At 40.7% G+C, this 12,352-nt stretch overlaps 1 protein-coding gene across 2 annotated transcripts in view; it reads right to left on the bottom strand.

Annotated features, from left to right (window-relative positions):
* Nucleotides 1-216: 216 nt before the first annotated feature.
* Nucleotides 217-12,352, bottom strand: part of mmp17a (matrix metallopeptidase 17a) — a 98,197-nt gene continuing 86,061 nt past the window's right edge. For both annotated transcript variants that reach the window (XM_080046208.1, XM_080046209.1), the window contains 4 exons: nt 12,206-12,288; nt 11,323-11,475; nt 10,859-11,116; nt 217-1,433 (listed from right to left, as the gene is read on the bottom strand). In XM_080046208.1, the coding sequence (XP_079902334.1) occupies nt 1,108-1,433; nt 10,859-11,116; nt 11,323-11,475; nt 12,206-12,288 (820 nt within the window). In that variant the 3' untranslated portion in view covers nt 217-1,107. The remainder of the gene's footprint in view (nt 1,434-10,858; nt 11,117-11,322; nt 11,476-12,205; nt 12,289-12,352) is intronic.

Here is a 12,352-nt window from a genome sequence, read left to right as displayed (position 1 = left end):
TTATACTGGAAGGCAGTGTAGCAGAAAGTTCCGCTCGCCTCGCTATTTAAAGCAATATAACTTTTTGCTTTCTTGCTGAGCGTTATATGAGGAGATCGATACCAGTCTCATTCAATATCTGTATGGTAAATATAAGGACAGGACCTGGTTAGCTTAGCTTAAGATAATGACTTGAAACGAAGGGGGAAACTGCCAGCCTAAATCCACCTACCCGCACATAACCCCAAGGGACTACAGATGCAAATTAGTTTAAAGCTATAATCTGGTATAGTGCATCAAATGGCAACATTTATGTTCTAACTGTACATTGTCCCTTTTAAATAAAGATTTAAATTTAAATTTAACTGCCTGTAAAACCACTACCAGAGGTTTTTGCACTTCAGTTTCTTGTTACAGTAGACAGTGTGGTTTGATGTTAACCCTGTTTCAAGCTAAGCTAACCTGTTGCTAGCTTTAGTCGAATATCAAGACAGGGATGAGAGTGGTTTTGATGTTCTCATTTAACTCTCAGCAACAAAGAGAATACAATTATTTAATTTAACAAAATGTTAGAGCGTCTCTTTAAATTTGAAATGTTTCTTTATATCCATTCACCTGTCTACCTATTAACATCTCAGGATGCCATTTAACCATCAACCTGTGTACATCCCACGCTATCATTCATTATTGCTGTAAACTTGCACATCCAAAAGGAAATAATAATTGGTAGGCCTACTGCTGAAATACTGTTGTATTCAATGATAATATATTTCCAAACAATTATCTTCCTTGCTAAGATGAGACGGTTTAGCCATTCAAGAAGAAACGGAGAGATAGAACCTGTGATTCCGTGTAACTCAATTTGTAAAGCACGGCACTAGCAGTGGATTGATGCCTTCTAGATATACCCTAGTATGAAAATAAGATAATGTACATATAGTATGCACTTTATATGACCATCAAATGGCATGTGAAATAAATAACAGCAAAATAATAGCAAAACAAATACCAATTGATATTTATATGGACAAAAGGTTAAGAGTTTGTAGTCCACTGGCCCTCCACCAATGGGTCTCTTGTTTTTGTTTTGTTCAACCAGCTTGAGAACCTTGTCCCCAGGCTTTGGCATCATAGCAGTACAGAGTGGAGGGCCAGCCAGAGCGTCCAGAGAGGTGTGAGCAGCCATACAGGGGAAGGGGAGGGGCGGGCCCCTAAAGGCGAGGCGCTGTCGGAGGTGCAGGAGCACACCTCGTATCCGTTCTCTGCGTGGTCGGGCTGATGCTGCACGTTGCCTCTGGTCTCGGGGCTCTTGGGCTCCGTGTCCGGAGAGTCCGACTGCATCTCGGTGCACAGCAGCCAGTCTTTAGCAATGAGGCGAGGGTATCCTGCCTCCACCTCCATGTCACTGCCCGGCACTCGCCAGTACTCCTTCCCCTTGAAGAAATACGACGAGCCTTCAAAAACACAGAAAGAGAGAGATACTTATAATTTGTATCACCATAATTTAATTTTATTATAAATGTGTTACTTTTTTATAATAATAATAATAATGGATTAGATTTTTATTGCGCTTTTCTAGGCACTCAAAGCGCTTTACAGGGTTCCATATTCCATTCATTCACACAGTCATACCGGTGGCGGAAGCGTGGCTGCCATTCAGCGCCTACGGCCCCTCCGACCACCACACACATTCAGCAGTCATACACATTCACAATATTCACAAAGTAATATCTGTAATGCTTTGGCAATACTGTTTACTCCAAAAGTCATGCCAATAAATCTTTTCAAATTGAGAGAGAGAGAAATAAAGAGATAGGGGGAGAGAAAGAGAGAGAGAGAGCATGGTATTGCTGGTATTAGTATTTTTTAAATAGAGGGAAATAACAGAACAACAAAGCAGACAATTAAATTCTAACTTCACACTGTCCTTGCCCTGAAGGCACGCAAAGCGTGGCAAGGATGTAAATTAACTTCTAAAATACAGCAAACACACAAAGAAATATTTCAAGGATTATTGAGAAAGACAAATTCATCACAGACAATAAGCATGTTCTTTTGCCGCTTCCCCTAACCTGTTTTTGATTTGCCCTCCAGCACTGTTCTAATTATAATCATATGATGTCTCTCCTCCTTTCAGCAAACCTGTGATTCCTCCATGGTCCTTAACACTCACTGTTCACCGCCAGTTGTCAATAAGTCCTCTCTATCTTTCCTCTCCTATCCTTCTCCCTCTATCTTTATTTCTTTCATTATCCTAGGCTTGTGGAAACAGCCTAAAGACAGATAGAGGCTTTGATCTGGCTCCAGTATATATATATATATATATGAATTTGTGTAGTCTTGTATATGAACATAGATACATATTTGCAATTTTTATGTTGTTTAATAACGTTGAGGATTTGTTTGTTTTTGGCCAGTTGTGTCTCACACACACACACACACACACACACACACACACACACACACACACACACACACACACACACACACACACACACACACACACACACACACACACACACACACACACACACACACACACACACACACAAACACACACACACACACACAAACACACAAACACACAAACACAAACACACACAAACACACACACGCATCAAAGGGCTTGGAACGGGACCTCTGCTGGCGGAAGCTCAGACACAACACACACCTCTAAACACCTGACAGGGAAAAGAGCTTTTGGCACGTGCAGCTGGGTTGTTGCTGCAGGGGAGAGAGGTGGTGTTGCTTGCTCCCACCGAGCGCGGCCTGAAATGAAACTCAGTACCATCCTGCTAATTAGTTGTTTTTTGTGCCAGGCTTTTTTTTTGATAACACCTACAAGTGCTTTTTATCAAAGCCTAATCTGTGCAGCCAACTGGTGGAGGCATTCCTTGAAGGGGATCTGCTCGGTAAGGGATGCCAAAACAATACCAGTGAAGTTAAACATCGTTAATCCTTTAAGGAAGGTAATACGTCTGTCCCCAGCATTTGAGATATATTGTAATTGCTTTGAAACAGCAGACAACCTTTCTGCATCACCTGGAGACCAACTCCAGATACGGACCCTTGTCTAGTCAAAAGGAAATGTCAGGACCAAGGCCATACAATTTTAAAATGTCATTTTCTCAGACAAAATATTCTCCTTATAAATGATATTATCTCTGCAATTGTTTAGTTGTACAATGGTATGAATACATAACCCCTTAACCCCCATGTTTTGTGTTCCGGGCAAAATTGGCCAACTTTCTGTAACAAATATAGTATATATCATTTGACTGAACAAATGTATTCCGGCAACTGGGTATTTGAACATGAACTGAAAAGTAGTGATGACCACTGTCACTGAAAAAACATAACACGAGTCAAAGTTGAACAGCATGTCGAGGTATATTTTTGGTATAACTGACAGCAAATAAGAAATGTATAAACCATCATGACCAGTGAATAAAGCAAAAATGTGTCTGAGCTCTTAGGAGTGAGTGAATAGTTTACTAAAACATCATCACCAGTCTAATACCATCAGCCACTTTAAATGAGTTCTTTACTTCCTCCTCCCTCGTTAAGGAGAGTGGGAACCAATCAATCTTTGATTTACACATGTTGCTAGGATCTCCATAAGAAGGTGTTAATTCAAACAAATCTGTTCATCCCTATGATGAAGGTGAATGGGTTTATCTTTTTCCTTCAAGCAACACAATTAAAGCTGGGGTATATGATTTCTGATTGGTCAAAGTTAACATGAGCTGACGCTTTGACCAATCAGAACGAGGCTCCGATTCTCTGTTCCTATAGGCTGTTGGGACTGTCCATTCACTTTGGCACAACTTTATTTGTGTAGAGCAGGGGTGTCCAAACTACGACCCGCGGGCCAACTGCGGCCCGCTTTTTATTGGCCCGCGGCCAATTTAAAAAATATAATGTAATATGGCCCTTTGAAAAAAATAATAATAGAAAAAATTGCATTTCTTAGTTAACCCACTAGTGCAGGGGTGTCAAAACTGATTGATTGGCCCGTGGCACATTTTAAAAATATAATGTAATATGGCCCTTTTAATTTTTAAATAATTGAAATGCACTCATTATATTACAGAGAAATATGTCCCATAAAAGAAAAAGAGCACCAAGCCCATCCCAGAGGACCATGCATAATATTTTATTTTAAATTAATATTATTATGGAAAATCCATGTGTCCTTCTCCAATAGCTTCTAATTCATCAAGAGGGGGAATGTATCTGTTTAATGTGCAAGTAAAGTGTTGCCGTGAAGAAGGATTACAATTTACGAAGACACTATGAAACTAAACATCAGAGCAGCTACATGTCCTGATAAATGTGTTATTTTTGCAAAGTGGCCCGGCCCTTCGTAGATTTTTCTGTATGTGGCCCTCAGGGAAAAAAGTTTGGACACCCCTGGTGTAGAGTGTCAGGGAAGGACCAAAGAGAACAAGTGGAGCGGTTGAGGTATTTGGATTTGAATCTCTATCCCAACTGCCATTTTCTCCCCAAATCCTCCACCCCAGCTTTAATATATCATTGGTGTGAAAAGGTCTTTCGTGTTTATACCAGCTGTCATATTTTAATGAAGTCTTGAGTTATGTCATGCTTGCATGATTCTTGAATTTATTTTGGGTCTTACACACATGGCTGAATGTAAGTTGCTTTTTCTGAATGTGATGTAATGTGATGCTCCACTTCCTCCTGTGCTCACAGTGATGAGGTGATCTCGTTATGAAACAGGCTCCCCGTATTAACCTATTTAGCCGAGAGAGGGGGGAGGGGGTCTAAATCTCAATAAACTTATGAAGTTCTAACTGGGAGAGAAAATAAATAAATAATAAAAATCGGAAATACTGTACATGTTATGCAAGACACGAAAAATAAATAAAAAGCATCACTGACAAACATTTCACACTTGAACTATTTGGTGAAACTGAACATTTTGATTATTGGTTCTTATTACTGCAATTCATTTGTTTCACTATGCTCATAATGGCTCTTCATTATGGGTAATGTCATGCTAATGCCACACGTAATTACACAGGGCCATCTGTGAGCTCTCTCTCTCTCTCTCACACACACACACACACACACACACACACACACACACACACACACACACACACACACACACACACACACACACACACACACACACACACACACACACACACACACACACACACACACACACACACACACACACACACACACACACACACACACACACGTAGGCTGCGTCGGTTTTTATAGAACAAACTAGACATTTTATAGGCGGTAAAAAAGACCAGAATGTTTTACAACCACAGATGCGAAAACTGTGTAAAGATTAGTGACATGGCAGATTCAGGCGTAACATGCTCCAGTAATGATCACATTACCCCACCTCCTCCTAGAAGAGCTAGCCACCTTCAGATAACTGAGAGGAGTGAGAAGAGAGGGGGAGGTGAGGGGGAGAGAGGAAAGAGAGACTTAGGAAGGGAGGAACAAACGCATCAACACACAGACCTCCATTTGAACTAATGCATTTTATTGGCATAACACTTGCTTAGTTAAATCGTTGGGCATGAATATCACCTTGGGCTGCCTGTCTTTAATGACTGCTCCAATTATATTGACAAAACTATTTTAGTGAGTCGGTCACTCTAATAAATGTTGATAGCACTATTTGTGCGTGGAGGAAATAACAAAAGCCATAACCTTAATGTAAGGTAACCAATTTGTTTTTAAGACGGTGTGTTCTGTACTTCACAACTCTGCTCCTGTAAATGTAAAATAGAATTCAGGAATTTATATTGTAATATATTTTATTGCTTCCTTCCAACCATATCAGCTCATTTAGAAAGATTACAAACGCAGGTAATGTAGAACAGATCTATAACAGTACTGCGTATGTCACAATGTCTAAAAAAGCCGAAACAATTTTTTCCTTTTTTCATTTGGTTTGTGCTTCCTCTGCAAAAAATAAAATAGTCCTCTAACCTCTGACTCAAAGTGAATTATGAAGCGGAATTCACTTATCGATCAAACATGAACTTGCTGAACAATGCTTGAAAAAAGTGATGGTTGACGTTTCTTTTTCCAAGTTTTCTTTTGTCAACTGCTGTGTCAGCGGTTGACCATGTGTCGTAAAAACCTATGAGGTAATTTTTTTACTCATGTAGCAGGGAGAACAATATACCCGCGTGTTGTCCATCTGGCACTGACACTACTTCCCCTGACGTTCCAGAAATTTCACACATTATAATCATGTGTTGGAACCAGTTTCATTATAAGCGAGCAGAAGGCAGTGCCCATGCTGCCACGACACAAACATTTTCTATGCGCCACTGCTCAGCGATAACAGACGAGTATAGGGAAATCTCAAAAGGAAAGAAGAAAAAGAAGCAGAAGAACAAGTCTTGGCGGTTGCCGGTGAAAGCCACAATCAGCTTAAATACTGCAGGCTGCCGGCTGTCAAAGTTGAACAAACAGTCTGGGGCTGACAGTGGAGATGAGCAGTGACAACTTGGGAGGCTGATGAAACACCTGTTATTCCATGCGGCAATGCCAAAGCTGTGGGCAGCATTAGTGAGGAGACACGCGTTCAATTAAAACAACAACTCAAACAGTGACAGCAGCACATATTACTATAGGTCAAATAGCACCTCACCCTGTAAGTCTGATTGACTTGACATGATTTCTCACACAGACTTTGGTGAAGGTGCTCTACAAAAAAAGCCTCTTGGACCATGGCAGTCCACCGAAAACAATGTTGACCAAATTTGCAAAAAAGCTAAAAACAAACAGTTGTTTCACCTTAACTTTTAGGTGATGATTTTATTTCACGGTAACGGTATAAATCACAGTATAGTATTCTTTTTTTGTGAACAGAAGCCAGTTACGCTTCCCCGGTTAACAGATTTGACCGTTTAAACCAGTCGCTCCGCCACCGTGACATAAAGTTGGCTATACTGTAACGTGACGGCGCACAGGAGCTACACTGCTAGAAGTAAAAAGGTGAGGCTTCTTCTGAATGTATTGAACCTGTCTTGAAGCCAAGCACTGGTGTAACTGTAGTGACTCAGAGGGACAGATGCCTCCTGCAGCATACAAACACACTAGGCATTTGCAAATCTCTCCCGGTAGACACATTTCTACAGTCGACGGTATAATACTGCCATACCGCCCAGCCCTACTTGTAATTAATTTTTTTTATCTTGTGATAACAAGAAAACGTATAACTTATATAATCAAAGTCTGATATCTCCAGATCACAATTAGTTATTTAGTTTGTCTTGTAGAAATGTGTTATCGTTATCTCGGGTTCAGCGATAATCAACCCATCATCACAAAAGGTTGTTTCCACTTATGGTCATTATCTAGTGATCTTGAGAAAGCAAAGCTTGTTTAAAAAAAATTATTGAAAGCACGGCCATTCTTGGCTTCCATTAAATATGTGAGGATAAGTAAAATAAAAGTTGTGTTAGCAAACAGTTGCCTAGTCATTACTAGCAAGTCTACACAAACTCCTGACAGAGTCGCTAACTTGCTTACATTGACTGTCCACCATCTGGTGCTGGGGAGCAGGGCCGCTGCTAAGCTTTTGGGTGCCCTAAGCTTAAATTGTCAGTGAGCCCCCCCCCCAAAAAAAAAGTTGCCTAGTATCCTACTAAATGCCTTTGGAAAGGAATTGAATGATTCATAGACGGATTATGAGATAGTGGGCCCCTGGGCACACACTCTTAAAGGGCCCCCCACTCGTCCCTATCCAGTCAGGTACACTGAATTTTCCACACAGATACATACAATGAATGGCAAAAACATATTAAGGAAGATGTTTCCCACAGGATTTTGGGATATTGTTGGAGGGACCCTGTACCTTGTTGGGGGGTTCGGGGGTATGCCCCCCCGGAATTTTTTTACCCATTTAAAGTAAAATGCATCAATCTGGTGCACTTTGAGAGGAAATTTTAGAGGCCATATCAACTCCTGAGATGCAGAAGGAACATTATTTTTCAGATTTTTCTTAAACAGGCAGCACTCTTTACTCTGCAACTGTAAAAACAGCACAGTAGATTGGTCTGCAGACCCAGGTTCTATGATGGAGGGGCCCATTTCAACAGATAAAGGGTGGATAGCTACTTTTTATGAACTATTTAGAATTCACACATAGAAAGCTTATTTGTTCTTATTTCTCAAGGAGCCCCTTAGACAGAGCTACTAATGCTGTTGTTTTTAACTTGCTTTTGTATTTCTTCCCAACCTGTTGAGGGGCCCATGATGATTTCTATCTTGTTAAATTCTGAGTATACTTATATTTAGGCTATTCCTTTTTGGATCCTGTTATTGACATCAGTGACTGAGCTCTTTGACTATGCGACATGATAAGTTACTATCAGTATCTCTGGCTAAGGGCCCCCCTGAGCCCTTGTGCCCCTGGGCCTGTGCCCGGTGTGCCTGTGCAATAATCCAACCCTGGATAGGTTACACAATTAAGAAAAAACAACGATGGGCCATAACTAATTTATATATTTTTTGTAATGTAATGATCATCATGAACTTTTTTTAAAAACCTCAATTTTGGGGGGCCCTCGGATCATCTCTTTTTCCTTTTTAATAATAAAAAAAAGGAACTTGGTGCCCTACGCGCTCTGCGAACCCTGCGTATAGGGAGCGGCGGCCCTGCTGGGGAGGTAACGTAGTGGATTTGTAGAGCTTTCTCACTGAAAATGAGCTGGATAAGAGCTGAGAGTGTGAATAACTAAAGGTGCGGGTCGTAAAACCAAAACAATGAACCAAAAGATGCTCAAACACTGTGTAGAGCTGAGGAGAACCACAGTTCTGAAGTGAGTATTTCAAACCGTTGTGAATGTAACATAATAATGATTAATGCAGCTGGATATCTGGCAAATACATTTTGTGCTTGTGGAAATGATTGATGACATACCAGAGAAGACTGACAGATACACAGTTCAAGACTGACATAACAGACAAGACTGATATAGCAGACAAAACAACAAACACATATTGCAGACTCAACATGCCGGTAGATTAAAATTGGTACTGAAAGTGTGTTCAAATATTTGAGATTTCTGTATTTAGAATAGGGACAGTGCATATTGATGAACATTTATGTAAATATGCAAGATTATAGCTGGTTATGAAAGCCGGTAAATGCAAATATGTTACTAGTCTGAACAGCAACGTGGTGAAATGACTTGTACACAAACTGCTGTGTGTGTGTGTGTGTGTGTGTGTGTGTGTGTGTGTGTGTGTGTGTGTGTTAGATAGAGCACCTGTGATGGTAATTGCAGGGATGGCCGAGGACGTTGATGACAGCAGGAGAGTAATTGATGCAGAGGCAGACAGTGAAAATGCGTGGGGTAAAATTGGCGCTTTCTTTCATTGGCTTATTTCTTGCTCCAGTGACATTTAGATCTTTAACCGAACACAACCGCAAGCTGGCTGGCTGACTGCTCAAAAAGTTAAAATGAAAAACTTCAGTTTTATCTTGCTAACAGGAAAGTGTTATCAAGAGATGGATCTATAGAGGTTAACTCAACTTAGGAGGAAAATTCCCTGTAAGACCTCCTTGATTATATTATATAGCGATCTTGTCGCCCAATCTAAGTAAAAAAAAAAATACTTAACTCCCCATGAAGCCTGAATTAATACAGAGAGACCGGCTTGTAGATTCACAACACTCAACTGGACTCTCTGCTGTGTTTGCAGTGTAAAGGTCAAGGGTGTTGTTTGCAAGCTGAGATGTCAGTCTTACCACCTCATTCTGGTATACTCACTCAGTGTCTGTAATAATGCAAAAGTCCCTATAGGCAAAACATACAACTGTGCTGTTCATCTCTCCAGAAACCTCGCTCACTTTTTATGGGTCCCTGATTTTCAGTTTTTGAATTGTGTTATTATCATTCTTGACAAGAGCCTATATATCTACATGAGTTTTTGTTGTAGACGTAGTTTTGCATGTGTTCAGTTAGAATATGGTTTTCACTTGTGGTATAAAATGAATTCCATTATTTGTTAAAAATTATACAAATGATTATTAACGTCAAACAAAGGCTTTCAAAATGTTGCTGTAGGTATCAATGTGAATTGGATTGAAGTACAGCAAAGCTACGTTATTTTTTTGCAGACTTCATAAGCCTAGCTGCCAACCACTGCTGCCGCGGGCCCAAATGACGTCGGGGCCAACTATTTGCTTAAGCATGATTTCCATATAAATGTCATTATTTACAAGCTAAAATTACCCATGGGACACAATTATACTAGCAGTTTTATAGTTCTCTTTAGAGCCATGTAAAATTTAAATGAACCCGTCGTTACCTTTTGAGTAGATTTCCATTGAAAGGGAAATTGTGATTGGTTTACAGGTAAATAGCATCAAGATGTTTGTTTTTTTAAAGCTACAGTGCATAACCTTTTCATATAAAAATGTTTTGGTTACATTCAAGCTATTGCCGTATGAGTTGACACAAAGTTGATTAAGCCTATCAGCTCCACAAAACTCTCTCTGTATATCTCATTATGGCGGGTCTAGCCCGGTGACACTGGTGCAGGAGTTCAACAAGTGCCCACAAAATGTGTCAGTTGTTGATTCTACTGCTAAGAAAACACTGCGACGTACAGCACAAGGAATAAAATCCACGTGCGATCACCAAAGGCTTACCTTATGTAGATGGGCTGACGGTGTTGTTGTTATTACTCAGAATTCCCAATGGGGGCCACAGAAGTTACGCACTGTGGGTTTAAACTCTCTGTGGAATTCAGTGCCACTCTTTTAAGGACAATCTAAACTAATTACATTGTATACCCACCTAATAACCAACTAATTGAGTCATCAGTAGTTAAATGATAGGTGCTGATCTTTGTGGCCACTCACCGTCAGACCACCTCATGGAATCGTCCAGTTGTGGTGGCAGCCCCTTCCAAAGTGAGCTGTCTTTAGGGTAGCCCAGGTCCATACGCCTCAGGTGGTCGTCGTAGCGCCAGTAGTGGTTGTCCTTGAAGAAGTAGGTTTTGTCGTTGTGTAGCCAAACAAAGACCGCATCCACTCCTTCCAAGGGTAGGCCAAAGTCACTGATTGAACGTGGGTAACCCTCTTCCACATTATTGTCTTTAAACACCCAGTACCTTACACCTGACGATGGCAGAAACAAAGGTGACAATTAAATGGGAGAAATAACATTTCTATAGGGTGGAATGTAACTACAGAAACAATAAAAAAAGAAGCACATTAATATTGATTGTGCTTGATGTGGAGATATGCCCAGTCAGTCAGTCAACTAAACGTACACTGGCAAATACAAAATGGATGCAGAGAGAAACTTTAATCAAGATGTTAACCTTTGAAAAATACTATTTTGTGGTCCCCAGGCCTCTCATACACAGCATCCACACTGTCCAGATTGGGTGGGAGGCCCCTCCAGAAGCGATGGATTTGAGCCGGACGCAGAGACACCAGGTGCTTCTCTCGAGTTAGTCGCCAGAAGTATTTCCCTACGACAGATGGGAACAGATTACAGCTTGAAACGTCTGCACAATCCCCCGTAGGATTCGTTTACAAGAAAAGCCATGTTAAGTAAGTCATTTTACAACAGGTCCTGACCTTCCGTCACATTGACAGGCCGAATAGACTAACTAAAGCTTCGATGTTACCATTAAATTGATTTAAGATCTTTCTTTAGAAATAATAATGTTACCTTGCTAGCTACCATTGTCTACTTGTATCAACATGTGAAAAAGAGCATTGAGAAATAAGGAAGTTGGGTTTGTGCTTAAGACAAAAGCGTCTGACAAAATAATGGGAACCATGCCCAAAAACATCATGTACAGTATTATGTTTAAAAAACTATTTTTAATATGAGTTTAAAGAAGATGTCCTGGCTAAGAAAATGTCTCTTGACTTGGCAACATTGACTAAATGTTCCATTTTAAACTCAGCGGATAATAAGCTTACAGTAAAACCGAGTGGGCCCCATGGGAACGTATTACTATGGACTGCGGTATATGTGACGGTGTGTGAGACAGTGATACGAGCCCTGGGAGCCACACATGACTTGACTTTCTATTGATCGCTGGAGCCAACACTCTGACCCAGCCCCCTTGTTCCTTACTATTTCACTTTTTACTCCATTCAACAATTTTTCTCACTGCTCTCAAACTGTCCACACCCTCTGTATGTCTGCCTGTCTCTCCTATACACTTTCTCCTTTCAGACTGGGATTACCTTTGAAAAAGAAGGCCTCCCCTCGTATTTGGGCTACGGCATCAAAGTGACTGGTGCATCTGTCGGGAGCGTCTCGTGCCAGCCTGAGAGAGCAACGTGGGGGAACAGAGGAAATAAAAGTAAAGAGAATAGCATATAGAGGAGGAA

The sequence above is a fragment of the Ammodytes marinus genome, assembly GCF_949987685.1.
Source record: "Ammodytes marinus genome assembly, chromosome: 18".
Lineage (NCBI taxonomy): Eukaryota > Metazoa > Chordata > Actinopteri > Uranoscopiformes > Ammodytidae > Ammodytes > Ammodytes marinus.
This window is presented reverse-complemented; position numbering and strand designations above follow the sequence as displayed.